This window comes from Oncorhynchus keta, unplaced genomic scaffold (assembly GCF_023373465.1).
Source record: "Oncorhynchus keta strain PuntledgeMale-10-30-2019 unplaced genomic scaffold, Oket_V2 Un_contig_1690_pilon_pilon, whole genome shotgun sequence".
NCBI lineage: Eukaryota > Metazoa > Chordata > Actinopteri > Salmoniformes > Salmonidae > Oncorhynchus > Oncorhynchus keta.
In genome coordinates this window covers 1,088,641-1,103,116 of record NW_026280186.1, presented here as the reverse complement: position 1 = coordinate 1,103,116, position 14,476 = coordinate 1,088,641, and the positions used below count along the sequence as shown (strand labels likewise).

The 14,476-nt window shown below is 44.4% G+C and overlaps 1 protein-coding gene across 6 annotated transcripts in view; it reads left to right on the top strand.

The window, feature by feature from the left end:
* The window catches only part of LOC118364795 (girdin-like), a 34,723-nt gene that overhangs the window by 10,346 nt on the left and 9,901 nt on the right, over window positions 1–14,476 (top strand). For 4 of the 6 annotated variants that reach the window (XR_008103267.1, XM_052503275.1, XM_052503272.1 and 1 more), the window contains 13 exons: window positions 148–231; window positions 5,544–5,663; window positions 6,844–7,013; window positions 8,185–8,266; window positions 8,833–8,991; window positions 9,336–9,482; window positions 9,823–9,967; window positions 10,214–10,398; window positions 10,575–11,082; window positions 11,411–11,684; window positions 13,483–13,609; window positions 13,917–14,047; window positions 14,299–14,440. Coding sequence is in view for 5 of the 6 variants with exons in the window: in XM_052503275.1 (XP_052359235.1) it covers window positions 148–231; window positions 5,544–5,663; window positions 6,844–7,013; window positions 8,185–8,266; window positions 8,833–8,991; window positions 9,336–9,482; window positions 9,823–9,967; window positions 10,214–10,398; window positions 10,575–11,082; window positions 11,411–11,684; window positions 13,483–13,609; window positions 13,917–14,047; window positions 14,299–14,440 (2,274 nt within the window). In the remaining variant the exon portion in view is untranslated. Of the gene's footprint in view, window positions 1–147; window positions 232–5,543; window positions 5,664–6,174; window positions 6,481–6,843; window positions 7,014–8,184; window positions 8,267–8,832; window positions 8,992–9,335; window positions 9,483–9,822; window positions 9,968–10,213; window positions 10,399–10,574; window positions 11,083–11,410; window positions 11,685–13,482; window positions 13,610–13,916; window positions 14,048–14,298; window positions 14,441–14,476 lie in introns of those variants that run through there. The other 2 variants (XM_052503273.1, XM_052503276.1) reach the window with 2 other exon arrangements.

Here is a 14,476-nt window from a genome sequence, read left to right as displayed (position 1 = left end):
AAATGGAAAGATGTTGTTTTAGCTGGCTCATAATTGAGGATTTGAGGGGACCCCTGTTTCACCTCACCAACAGGATGTCCGTCCCCCAGGCTAGGCTACACACACTCATTAAGACCCTAATCTACTGTACCCACTGTGTGTTTTCAGTGTGAGAAGAAAGAGGAGTACGTTGAACGCATCCAGACTCTCGACTTTGACACGAAAGCAGCAATAGCTGCTCATATCCAAGAGGTACAGTATCTCGTTCCACGTTGCACTTGTCCCTGGTCTGTGCGTGACAATGACAGCAGTAGAGTCGGCAAGACAGATCTGGGACTCAGGCTAGCTTTTTCCACATTCAGTAACATGCATGTTTCTCTTATGTGGAAGTATTAGTGATTGAGAACATGATAAGGGCAGGCTAGCGATTTGCAAACTGTTTTTAACAACATGCACCAAACTGTGTTGTGATTTAAATCATTATCTTTTTTCAAAAAGCATTAGAAACATTCATTTTACAATAATCTGTTAAAGGTCCTGTATAACCACCGGGCTTTTAGTAATTAACAACAACATAATAAATGCATTTGGCATGTGTAGATACATTTTACATGTGGGTGGTCTTTGGAATCGAATTCAATACCCTGGCATTACAAGCACCACACTCTACCAATTGAGCTACAAAGGACTACATGGTTAGCTTTTATATCACATTTATCCCACATGTATTTATTTAGGAGAACAATAATACCTTTCATTGTATTTAGTTCATATTAGAAATTACGTTATTATTTCCCCCAAGTAATAGAGGTTCACATGGAACTTAAGGTCATAGGTCATTTTGTAATTTTTATTAGGATCCCCATTAGCTAACACTGTAACGCTAGCTAATCTTCCTGGGGTCCAACACCAATTAACAAGACATTACAAACAACCACAATCAAGAATTCACAAACATTCAACATGTAGACCATACAGACGATTCAAATACCTGACAGGAAACACATTTAACATTCAATTGATGCGTTCTATTTCCTGTCCAGTCATATGGTCTATCACATTATATGTTATTTTATTTTATTCATGAAGGTGCATTTACTTTTTGCCTGAGAAATATGGATTGTTAAAGAGTTCCATTCAGCTATGGCTCTATATAAAACTGTAGATTTAAGGCGATTTGTCCTTGGGTTAGGTTGTTTTAGCTGCACTGAATTTGCCTGTCTGGTTTGGTGGTTATGCGTGTTTATGTAATAACTGGACTGAAAAATGCAGTGTGTTTAAAAAAAAATAGAACATCCCTAAAGAAAATCAGAAGACTGGATAGTAGTTTGTTTTGATCGTGAAGCCATGAGAGATTCTGATGCATTTGGATAATATTCATACGGTTAGATCAATGAAGAGAATCTGGTTGCCCTGTTAGGAGCCATTTGGAGAATCTTTAGATCTTTCTTTGCTGCAGATGACCATATAACTGGACAGTACTCTAAGTGTGATAGGACCAGGGATTGACCATATAACTGGACAGTACTCTAAGTGTGATAGGACCAGGGATTGACCATATAACTGGACAGTACTCTAAGTGTGATAGGACCAGGGATTGACCATATAACTGGACAGTACTCTAAGTGTGATAGGACCAGGGATTGACCATATAACTGGACAGTACTCTAAGTGTGATAGGACCAGGGATTGACCATATAACTGGACAGTACACTAAGTGTGATAGGACCAGGGATTGACCATATAACCAGACAGTACTCTAAGTGTGATAGGACAAGGGATTGACCATATAACCAGACAGTACTCTAAGTGTGATAGGACCAGGGATTGACCATATAACTGGACAGTACACTAAGTGTGATAGGACCAGGGATTGACCATATAACTGGACAGTACACTAAGTGTGATAGGACCAGGGATTGACCATATAACTGGACAGTACACTAAGTGTGATAGGACCAGGGATTGACCATATAACTGGACAGTACACTAAGTGTGATAGGACCAGGGATTGACCATATAACTGGACAGTACTCTAAGTGTGATAGGACCAGGGATTGACCATATAACTGGACAGTACTCTAAGTGTGATAGGACCAGGGATTGACCATATAACTGGACAGTACTCTAAGTGTGATAGGACCAGGGATTGACCATATAACTGGACAGTACCCTAAGTGTGATAGGACCAGGGATTGACCATATAACTGACAGTACTCTAGTACCATATAACTAAGTGTGATAGGACCAGGGATTGACCATATAACTGGACAGTACTCTAAGTGTGATAGGACCAGGGATTGACCATATAACTGGACAGTACACTAAGTGTGATAGGACCAGGGATTGACCATATAACTGGACAGTACTCTAAGTGTGATAGGACCAGGGATTGACCATATAACTGGACAGTACTCTAAGTGTGATAGGACCAGGGATTGACCATATAACTGGACAGTACTCTAAGTGTGATAGGACCAGGGATTGACCATATAACTGGACAGTACTCTAAGTGTGATAGGACCAGGGATTGACCATATAACTGGACAGTACTCTAAGTGTGATAGGACCAGGGATTGACCATATAACTGGACAGTACACTAAGTGTGATAGGACCAGGGATTGACCATATAACTGGACAGTACACTAAGTGTGATAGGACCAGGGATTGACCATATAACTGGACAGTACACTAAGTGTGATAGGACCAGGGATTGACCATATAACTGGACAGTACACTAAGTGTGATAGGACCAGGGATTGACCATATAACTGGACAGTACTCTAAGTGTGATAGGACCAGGGATTGACCATATAACTGGACAGTACTCTAAGTGTGATAGGACCAGGGATTGACCATATAACTGGACAGTACTCTAAGTGTGATAGGACCAGGGATTGACCATATAACTGGACAGTACACTAAGTGTGATAGGACCAGGGATTGACCATATAACTGGACAGTACTCTAAGTGTGATAGGACCAGGGATTGACCATATAACTGGACAGTACTCTAAGTGTGATAGGACCAGGGATTGACCATATAACTGGACAGTACTCTAAGTGTGATAGGACCAGGGATTGACCATATAACTGGACAGTACTCTAAGTGTGATAGGACCAGGGATTGACCATATAACTGGACAGTACTCTAAGTGTGATAGGACCAGGGATTGACCATATAACTGGACAGTACTCTAAGTGTGATAGGACCAGGGATTGACCATATAACTGGACAGTACTCTAAGTGTGATAGGACCAGGGATTGACCATATAACCAGACAGTACTCTAAGTGTGATAGGACCAGGGATTGACCATATAACTGGACAGTACACTAAGTGTGATAGGACCAGGGATCGACCATATAACTGGACAGTACTCTAAGTGTGATAGGACCAGGGATTGACCATATAACCGGACAGTACTCTAAGTGTGATAGGACCAGGGATTGACCATATAACTGGACAGTACACTAAGTGTGATAGGACCAGGGATTGACCATATAACTGGACAGTACTCTAAGTGTGATAGGACCAGGGATTGACCATATAACTGGACAGTACTCTAAGTGTGATAGGACCAGGGATTGACCATATAACTGGACAGTACTCTAAGTGTGATAGGACCAGGGATTGACCATATAACTGGACAGTACACTAAGTGTGATAGGACCAGGGATTGACCATATAACTGGACAGTACTCTAAGTGTGATAGGACCAGGGATTGACCATATAACTGGACAGTACACTAAGTGTGATAGGACCAGGGATTGACCATATAACTGGACAGACAGTACCAGGGATTGACTAAACTGTGTGATAGGACCAGGGATTGACCATATAACTGGACAGTACACTAAGTGTGATAGGACCAGGGATTGACCATATAACTGGACAGTACTCTAAGTGTGATAGGACCAGGGATTGACCATATAACTGGACAGTACACTAAGTGTGATAGGACCAGGGATTGACCATATAACTGGACAGTACTCTAAGTGTGATAGGACCAGGGATTGACCATATAACTGGACAGTACACTAAGTGTGATAGGACCAGGGATTGACCATATAACTGGACAGTACTCTAAGTGTGATAGGACCAGGGATTGACCATATAACTGGACAGTACTCTAAGTGTGATAGGACCAGGGATTGACCATATAACCAGACAGTACTCTAAGTGTGATAGGACCAGGGATTGACCATATAACTGGACAGTACTCTAAGTGTGATAGGACCAGGGATTGACCATATAACTGGACAGTACTCTAAGTGTGATAGGACCAGGGATTGACCATATAACTGGACAGTACTCTAAGTGTGATAGGACCAGGGATTGACCATATAACTGGACAGTACTCTAAGTGTGATAGGACCAGGGATTGACCATATAACTGGACAGTACTCTAAGTGTGATAGGACCAGGGATTGACCATATAACTGGACAGTACTCTAAGTGTGATAGGACCAGGGATTGACCATATAACTGGACAGTACTCTAAGTGTGATAGGACCAGGGATTGACCATATAACTGGACAGTACTCTAAGTGTGATAGGACCAGGGATTGACCATATAACTAGACAGTACTCTAAGTGTGATAGGACCAGGGATTGACCATATAACTGGACAGTACTCTAAGTGTGATAGGACCAGGGATTGACCATATAACTGGACAGTACACTAAGTGTGATAGGACCAGGGATTGACCATATAACTGGACAGTACACTAAGTGTGATAGGGCCAGGGATTGACCATATAACTGGACAGTACACTAAGTGTGATAGGATCAGGGATTGACCATATAACTGGACAGTACACTAAGTGTGATAGGACCAGGGATTGACCATATAACTGGACAGTACACTAAGTGTGATAGGACCAGGGATTGAATCACGTGATTCAGTGTGCAAGATGTTACATACTCTGAACAGGTCACGAGCAATACAAACTAAATGAAAAGGCTTTCGGATTCCCCAGGAACGAATACCAAAGGAACGTTCTAGCACGTGTTGTCTTGTCTGCGTGACAACAATACACAGTGTTCTGTCACTGTTACACAGCACGATCATCAAGCGCTTATTGGGAACAGTGTGCAATGAAAAATGAAAAACTGTCATTGCATTGCCAGTCTTCCATTGTAGCCAATCCAGTCACAGAGGCACTCCTACTTGGTTGCCAATAACATGGCCCAAACATTGTCATTTGAAACACATGTGCTGGGTGTTTCGCAACATTAGAGGATGTGTCTAATAACACACATAGATGCTGCTAAAAGACCTGCACAATATTTCACTATACTTGACTACACACACTAACATGTTTTTAGGGTAATTTATCATGGAGTGGTACCTATGTACAGTATCATTCCACGTACTGCTTTGAGGTACATATATAGGGAGAACGGAGTGAAGGGAATGGCGTCAAACCATGTGTTTGATTTATTTGATCAAATTCCACTCGTTCTGCTGCAGCCTTTACCACGAGCCCGTCCTCACCAACCTACGGTGCTGTAAATCATTGTGACTGCAACTCTCTGTTCCTCCCTGTGATTGGTCAGGTTACCCACAGTCAGGACAGTGTACTGGACCTCCATTGGCTGGAGGCCAGCGAGCTCTGTGCTGAGGACCTGGAGACCCTGTTCAGGCGCCTGGTGGACCAGAGAGACACACAGCTGGAGGTAGGGGGTTATAAATGGGTTATGGAGGGGTTATGAAGGGTTATGAATGTGTTATGTTGAACTTTCGGATTCCCCAGGAACGAATACCACAGTGTTCTGTCATCTGTTACACAGCACGATCATCAAGCGCTTATTGGGAACAGTGTGCAATGAAAAATGAAAACTTATGTAGGCCTGGTGGGCCAGAGAGACACACAGCTGGAGGTAGGGGGTTATAAATGGGTTATGGAGGAGGTTATGAAGGGTTATGAATGTGTTATGTTATCTTTATGTAGGCCTGGTTGGCCAGAGAGACACACAGCTGGAGGTAGGGGGTTATAAATGGGTTATGGAGGGGTTATGAAGGGTTATGAATGTGTTATGTTATCTTTATGTAGGCCTGGTTGGCCAGAGAGACACACAGCTGAAGGTAGGGGGTTATAAATGGGTTATGGAGGGGTTATGAAGGGTTATGAATGTGTTATGTTATCCTTATGTAGGCCTGGTGGGCCAGAGAGACACACAGCTGGAGGTAGGGGGTTATAAATGGGTTATGGAGGGGTTATGAAGGGTTATGAATGTGTTATGTTATCCTTATGTAGGCCTGGTGGGCCAGAGAGACACACAGCTGGAGGTAGGGGGTTATAAATGGGTTATGGAGTGGTTATGAAGGGTTATGAATGTGTTATGTTATCTTTATGTAGGCCTGGTTGGCCAGAGAGACACACAGCTGGAGGTAGGGGGTTATAAATGGGTTATGGAGGGGTTATGAAGGGTTATGAATGTGTTATGTTATCTTTATGTAGGCCTGGTTGGCCAGAGAGACACACAGCTGAAGGTAGGGGGTTATAAATGGGTTATGGAGGGGTTATGAAGGGTTATGAATGTGTTATGTTATCTTTATGTAGGCCTGGTTGGCCAGAGAGACACACAGCTGAAGGTAAGGGGCCACTGTTGACACACTGTACAGTGTTTACAGGTTTGACCTTGCTGAGTCATACAAGATATTGCTGTGCCATAAAATATTCTGTAATTTGACAATAATGTATTTCAATGGAATATCTTTGAGCATTGTCTTACTAGGCTTTTATAGCAGTAGTTACTGATTTACTTTTAATATTGATCTGTGATGAAATGGAGGAAGTTGAAATGGAGGAAGTTGCACTTTCCCTCTTCCGTTCTTTTCTCCTCCCCACCCCAGACTATTTTAGAGCTAATGCAGGAGAGAGAGTCCACCCCGTCACCTTCTCCGCCCAGCGCCCAGTCCCCCAGTGACTGTCCCAGCATGCAACAGCAGGCGGCCTCCCACCAGCACCTGTCTGTGGAGCTGGCCGACTCCAAGGCCAAGGTCAGACGGCTGCGCCAGGAGCTGTGAGTAGTCAGATAAGGACACTCCCAGTCCCAACCCTCCCACTCAGTGGTCATAAAGTAACCTGGGCATGACAATGACAGCCATGGGGTTGCAAAGACGACATAAACAGATCTCGAATGCAGGCTAAGCATAAATGTATTTGAAAGGAACAATCTGTCATTTTAACAGTAATGCAGTACTGCTTGAGGACTTTCTGAGTCATCTTCCACCCAACTGGTCATTGTGTTTAGAGGATACATGTCTCATTACCCTAACCCAGCGTTAGAGGATATACTGTATGTAAGCCTTCTTTAAAGAACTCAAAAGAACCCTAGGGCACCTTAATTCCTTGTTTTATATTCTGTACGACATTTGAAATAGTCTTCCTGAACGGATACAGGAGAAGGTGTCTGGGGATAGTTTGGCCCAGATTCTCTCCCTGGCCTGCCTTGGCATGAACCTCCAGGGCCTTGCATCGCCATTGTCCCACATTTGCCCTCTGCCACCCCCCAGACCTGATTCAGGCCTCCATCTCTCCTCCTCTTCTCTCTTTTATCGCTTTCATTGTCTAACTGGGATATGCTGACTCAAGCCCCCGGACTGTACAGCAGTACAGTATCCTCATAATGCAACCCAACACTATCTGTTCTGTCCCTAGAAATGCTTTAGGTTGTAGTGCACACTTGATTTCAACAAAGTGATAGGTTTGTGAGAAAACATGTTCGAGAGAAGCTTTTCTCCTAGGGTTCTAAAAAATAGTCATGCATGGGATGCCGTAGTACTGGCCAGTATGTTGCTACTTCCCAGAGAAACTGGGGGTGGAGGAAGTGATGGTCTGGGTGCTGCAGTGTGTGGTGGAATGTGGCCAAGCAAGCAGGAGCCAGGCATCCCATATCTGCACTCTTAAAAAAAAAAGGACCCAAAAGGGTTCTACATGGAACCAAAAGGGGTTCTTCAAAGGGTTCTCTTATATAATATTAAATTGAACATGTTAAATGTCTTCTCCAAAAGCTGTATATAATGGCTGTATGACTTGACCTACTGTATCTGTCTGAGTGGATGGGGGGGTAGAAGTCGGGACTGTGCGTGTGGCGTGCATGCGTTTGTGCGGCATCATTAAGAAAAGCTCTGCATACTTACACCATCCCTCTCCATCTCTTTCTCTCCCCTCCCTCCCTCCATCCCACTCAGAGAGGAGAAGAGTGAGCAGGTACTGGACTGTAGACAGGAGCTGGAGAACATGGAGGCTGAGTTCAAGAGGATTCAACAGGAGGTAGAGAGTGACGCACACACACGCACACACACACACACACACACACACACACACACACACACACACACACACACACACACACACACGGACCTCCTCTCTAACCCTCAGTAACATGACACACAGTATCCTTACTCCTATCAGAGATTATTCAGATGAATGTACACTATGCTTTAGTGTAGGTAAAGCTAGTGACAGTGGCTACACCTCAACACCGTTTTCTACAACAGTACGAAAGCTGCAGCTTGATCTCCTGAGTTCCTAAATCTGTTTTCCTGAAAGGAGAAAGAGAGATTTCCTTTTTATTTTCATGCCTAAAACATGATTCTACATCAACTGGGTCACATGGTCAGGGAAACCTCTCATAAATTCAATGAAATTCAAAGACTTTAATCTTCAAAAGATAAATACAGTGTAGATAGTTTTGTTTAAACTGTAGATTTATTTTAAGACAGGAGCTACTTCCCAGCATTTTCCTCTCCCCACTTGAGAGAACATTTGCCGTATATTTACCTCACGACGGTGTCCCATGGATGCAAAACTCTTTCCTGTGTCGGTGTCCGTATCAGAACTCTGTGTTGCTAGCGGAGGCCCGGTCAGCCCGTACGTACCGTGACGAGCTGGATGCCCTGAGAGAGAGGGCCATCAGGGCTGACAAGCTGGAGAGCGAGGTGGGACGATACCGCGAGAAGCTGCACAACATGGAGTTCTACAAGGCCAAAGTGGAGGTACGGTAGCGCACGGAGAAACACATTCAATACTCAGACTATAGCATGATAAACAGCCACATTGAAAACAAAATGCGGTTTTACCTTCAAATGTGAATTTTGTCCACTGTTAAATTTATATCAGAACGTTTCAGAATGCAAAGCACCACAGCTACTAATATTTCAAATCAATTGTTAAGGTTTTACAAATGACTGTTATCGCACTTTGCAAAAAAACTTAGCTAGATCTCAAACAATACTTCACGTATTTCATCATTTAACAATTAACATTAATCTGCTGTTATCATGTACCCGACAGGGGTTTCTTTGTTTGTAACAGCCTTGATTTGTGTCTCATCTTGTAGGAGCTGAAGGAGGATAACTCTGTGTTGCTAGAGACCAAGGCTGTACTGCAGCAGCAGCTGGAGGGGTGGAGGGCCCGCTCTGATAAACTACACCAGCTAGAGAAACACAGTCTGCTGCTCAACGCCAGGGTCCACGTCATGGAACAGGTAGAAAACATGGAGTATTATGCAGTGGATTACATGTATGTAAACGGTGGTCAATATCAACATTGAGGGGAAACAGGCTCAAGGTTAAGGGAAGGATGGGAAAGGGACTGGTCTTAGTGCAGGGGAGGATGTGTATTGGAAGATACATGCGATGGAACAGGTTGATGGACAAAGAGGATCATACATGCTTGGATTATGTTGGGGACATGTGTGTGCCGTGGTCAAAAGGTCATATGTTCAACGAAGATCAGATCGAGAAATAGGAACTTGAATATCTTTAGAATAGCAACGTCATCTCCCCCTCGTCCTCTCTCTCTCTGTCTCTCTCGGCCCTTCCCAGGAGAAGGAGGTGGACAGGAGGCGCATGGAGGAGCTGCAGGAGGAGAACCTGGCCCTGGAGCTGGCCCAGAGGAGGAGCATGGAGGAGTCACAGCACTTGGGATGGGAGCTGGAGCAGCTGTCCAGGAGCCCCGACAACTCACAGGGTAAAGGCTGACAGACTCTTTCTACCCACTTCATTTGCCCTGTGGGAGCTGTGGTACTTATGGGAAGAGAAGTGACATGTGAAATATCATTCTAACGTTATGGGCTATTCTATATGGCACAAAAGGATAACTTCAATAAGATAATTCAGTCAGTCAGTCATTATCTCACCTGTCTGTTCATAGTGGAGGTTATGTAACAGCTAGTTCGTATTCCTGTCATCCTTTCGGTCTGATGGCTGTGTTCAGGTCAGAAGTCTCTGGGTGAGGAGGTGGTTGAGGGGACCAGGAGTCGTCTGCTGAGGCTGGAGAGAGAGAACCAAAGCCTGCTCAGGACCATAGAGGAACTGAAAGCTGCTGACCTCAGCCTGGGACCGCAGCACAACCATAACCATGAGCACATGTGGAGGGACGGCCAGCGACCCACAAACACGGTAACGAGCCAGGGACCACGACACAAACATGAACACAATAGCCACACACAGCTGCTCAGGGAGCGCACATACAACCATCAACCCACACATTCCGATTCCGGCGACTCTATTGAACTATAGCAGTGAACGGGGCTATTTCCATGTGAAAATGTTGTTTGTGTTTCCTTGTTTATTAGGCTGAGGTGGTTAGAGAGTACCTTGGCAGTTTAAACAACGCCTCCTGGGAGCAGTCTCAATTGGTCATCAAAGAGGATTGTGACATTGACATAGACACATCACATCACAGGGACCCAAAGTGCAACGGAGTGTCGGTTGACCTAGAGGGAGAGATTGACCGACTGGAGAAAGAGAGCGAGACCCTCAAGGAGAAGATGGACCTTCAGAAGCAAGAGAAAGGCCAACTCGAAGACGGAGAGTCTTGCGATCTGAGTGACCCCATGGCTGACCTGGAAGCAGAAGCTAAAGACAACACCCGCAATCTCCTTCAACCAGGCGCTTCAGTGTCTCTGACGCGTGATACCTCACCCTGCTCTAAGAACAAGAGTCCACGTCGGGAGAACAGTAGCACGGGGCTGCAGGCGAGGGCTTCCTCTTCATCCACGAAGCACACAGAGCGTCTGGAAGCGAAGTGTAGAGCCCTGGACACAGAGAACCAGCGGCTTCAGGCTGCCCTGGACAACACAGGTTGGTCTTCTGGGAGAATGTTGTGGACCTGCTGTCTCTTTGTAGCGTTTGGCTCTGTTGCGTTAGATACAGGGGCATTGAATGGGCAATGTGATGCGCTTTATTTGTTCAGGGATCCATATGCTTGTTGATTTTTTTGCTCTGTATGCCTGCTAACCTAATAATTGATGATTGGGGATTAATGAAGTAGCCTATATTAATTCAGACTTATTTTTTTTATTTTTTTCATCCACCTACTCACGCACTTACCTATCCATCCATCCATCCAACCACCTATCCATCCACCCCACCCCCACACCCTTCCATCCATACATCCACTCACCTCCAGGCCGGAAGCTCCATCGGCTGGAGGCCGAAGTCCACGAGCTGGAGGCTGAGAACCAGATCCTGCAGGCTGGGCTGGAGGAGCTGAGGATCTCCTCGCGGCGCATGGAGCAGCTAGGTCAGGAGAAGCAGACCCTGGAGCAGGAGGCTTCTTGCCTGGAGAGAGACAAGAGGAGGCTGGAGAAGGAGAACCGCAGGCTGAGGCAACAGGCAGAGATCCAGGACTCTACCCTGGACGGGAGCAACCTGAGGGTGGCTAGTCTGGAGAGAGAGAACAGGTATGATGCTAATGATCACCATGGTATGATCGGGGTGCTAGCAACGTCAGGGTTGTGGGTTTGATTCCCGCTAGGATCACATGTACAGTTGAAGTCGGAAGTTTACATACACCAAATACTTTTAAACTCAGTTTTTCACAATTCCTGACATTTAATCAGAGTAAAAATTCCCTGTCTTAGGTCAGTTAGGATCACCACTTTATTTTAAGAATGTGAAATGTCAGAATAATAGTTGAAAGAATTATTTATTTCAGCTTTTATTTCTTTCATCACATTCCCAGTGGGTCAGAAGTTTGCATACACTCAATTAGTATTTGGTAGCATTGCCTTTAAATTGTTTAACTTGGGTCAAATGTTTCAGGTAGCCTTCCACAAGCTTCCCACAATAAGTTGGGTGAATTTTGGCCCATTCCTCCTGATATAACTGAGTCAGGTTTGTAGGCCTCCTTGCTCGCACACACACACATTTTCTATAGGATTGAGGTCAGGGCTTTGTGATGGCCACTCCAATACCTTGACTTTGTTGTACTCAGCCATTTTGCCATAACTTTGGAAGTATGCTTGGGGTCATTGTCCATTTGGAAGACCCATTTGCAACAAAGCTATAACTTCCTGACTGATGTCTTCAATATATCCACAGAATTGTCCTGCCTCATGATTCCATCTATTTTGTGAAGTGCACCAGTCCCTCCTGCAACAAAGCACCCCCACAACAAGTTGATGCTGCCACCCACGTGCTTCACGGTTGGGATGGTGTTCTTCGGCTTGCAAGCCTCCCCCTTTTTCCTCCAAATATAATGATGGTCATTATAGCCAAACAGTTCCATTTTTGTTTCATCAGACCAGAGGACATTTCTCCAAAAAGTACGATCTTTGTCCACATGTGCAGTTGCAAAACGTAGTCTTGCTTTTTTATGGCAGTTTTAGAGCAGTGGCTTCTTCCTTGCTCAGTGGCCTTTCAGGTTACGTCGATTTCAGACTTGTTTTACTGTGGATATAGATACTTTTTTACCTGTTTCCTCCAGCATCTTCACAAGGTCCTTTGCTGTTGTTCTGGGATTGATTTGCACTTTTCACACCAAAGTATGTTCATCTCTAGGAGACAGAACGCATCTCCTTCCTGAGCGGTATGACGGCTGCGTGGACCCATGGTGTTTATACTTACGTACTATTGTTTGTACAGATGAACGTGGTACCTTCAGGCGTTTGGAAATTGCTCCCAAGGATGAACCAGATTTGTGCAGGTCTTGGCTGATTTCTTTTGATTTTCCCATGATGTCAAGCAAAGAGGCACTGACTTTGACGGTAGGCCTTGAAATACATCCACAGGTACACTTCCAATTGACTCAAATGATGACAAATAGCCTATCAGAAGCTACTAAAGCCATGACATAATTTTCTGGAATTTTCCAAGCTGTTTAAAGGCACAGTCAACTTGTATGTAAACCTCTGACCCACTGGAATTGTGATACAGTGAATTATAAGTGAAATAATCTGTTTGTAAAACATTTTTGGAAAAATTAATTTTGTCATGCTCAAAGTAAATGTCCTTACCGACTTGCCAAAACAAGAGTTTGTTAACAAGAAATTGGTGGAGTGGTTGAAAAACAAGTTTTAATGACTCCAACCTAAGTGTATGTCAACTTCCAACGTCAACTGTATAAAAAAGTATGCACTCGTATACAAATGTATCTCATATACAATACAATATACACAAATGTGTTCCCTGACTGTACTGTAAATTGCTTTGGATTAAAGCATCTGATAAATGGTTTATATTTCTATGAAATGATAACAGGGGGATGGGGAAGGAGGTGGAGAGGCTGAAGGAGGTGGAGGAGAGGGTCAAGGGGCTGGAGAGGGATAACAGAGAGCTGGCCAAGCAGGGAGCGATCAACCAGAGGGCCCTGGTCACCCTGAGAGAGGTGAAGCCACTCAGATCAGCATTAGCTTCTTATGTGTGATACTCATGTATTTCAGTGAGCCTGACATGACAGATTTGTACGTTTTCTTATGGAAAGATCAAGTTAAGCGAGCTTGAAGTCGTGGAGGTTTAGATCACATGTCATGAATATATATCAATTGTGTTTGATTTAACAGCTCTCTGATAAAGAGGTAATTGATAAATAAGTCATTGGTCACAAGAGCTTTACATGGCAGCAAGAGGAGTCACCGAACTGAAATGTGTGATGATACAAAAAGCGGATATGTCTGGCCGCCGTTCCTCTGTAGGAGTTGGTGAGTGACAAGCTGAAGACCCAGCAGAGGGAGAATGAGCTGGAGAGGCTGGCCCACGAGCTGGAGATGAGAGTCCTCAACCAGGACACATCAACACAGAGTGATGAGGAAACTCCAGACAACAGGTAAAACACTGGACACAGCGAGGTTCATGCAACTGATTTAGTCTACCCCCCACAAACCAGGTTCGGTGATAGTTACACAAATCTTCAATCAAGTTTGTGAATAGCTGTTTTATACACATAACAATAGATTGGTGAGTTATTTCTCAAGGAAATCCATTACAATTAGTGACAAAATCCAGAAAAATATGTCTACTTTTCCCTCCCCCACGTGTTGTTCTAAATCCCCATTTATTTTATTTCCCTCTCCCCAGTAGGTTCAAGATGTTGGAGTCTGAGCTGGAGTCGTCTCTGAAGAGGTCCCTGCAGATCAAAGAAGACAAGATGGCTGCCGTTGAGGCTCGTCTGCAGGAGTCCTCCACCCTCAACCAGCAGCTACGTCAAGAGCTCAAGACTGTGAGTCTGGCCTAAAGTTCCTCGGTTTCAAAGGGA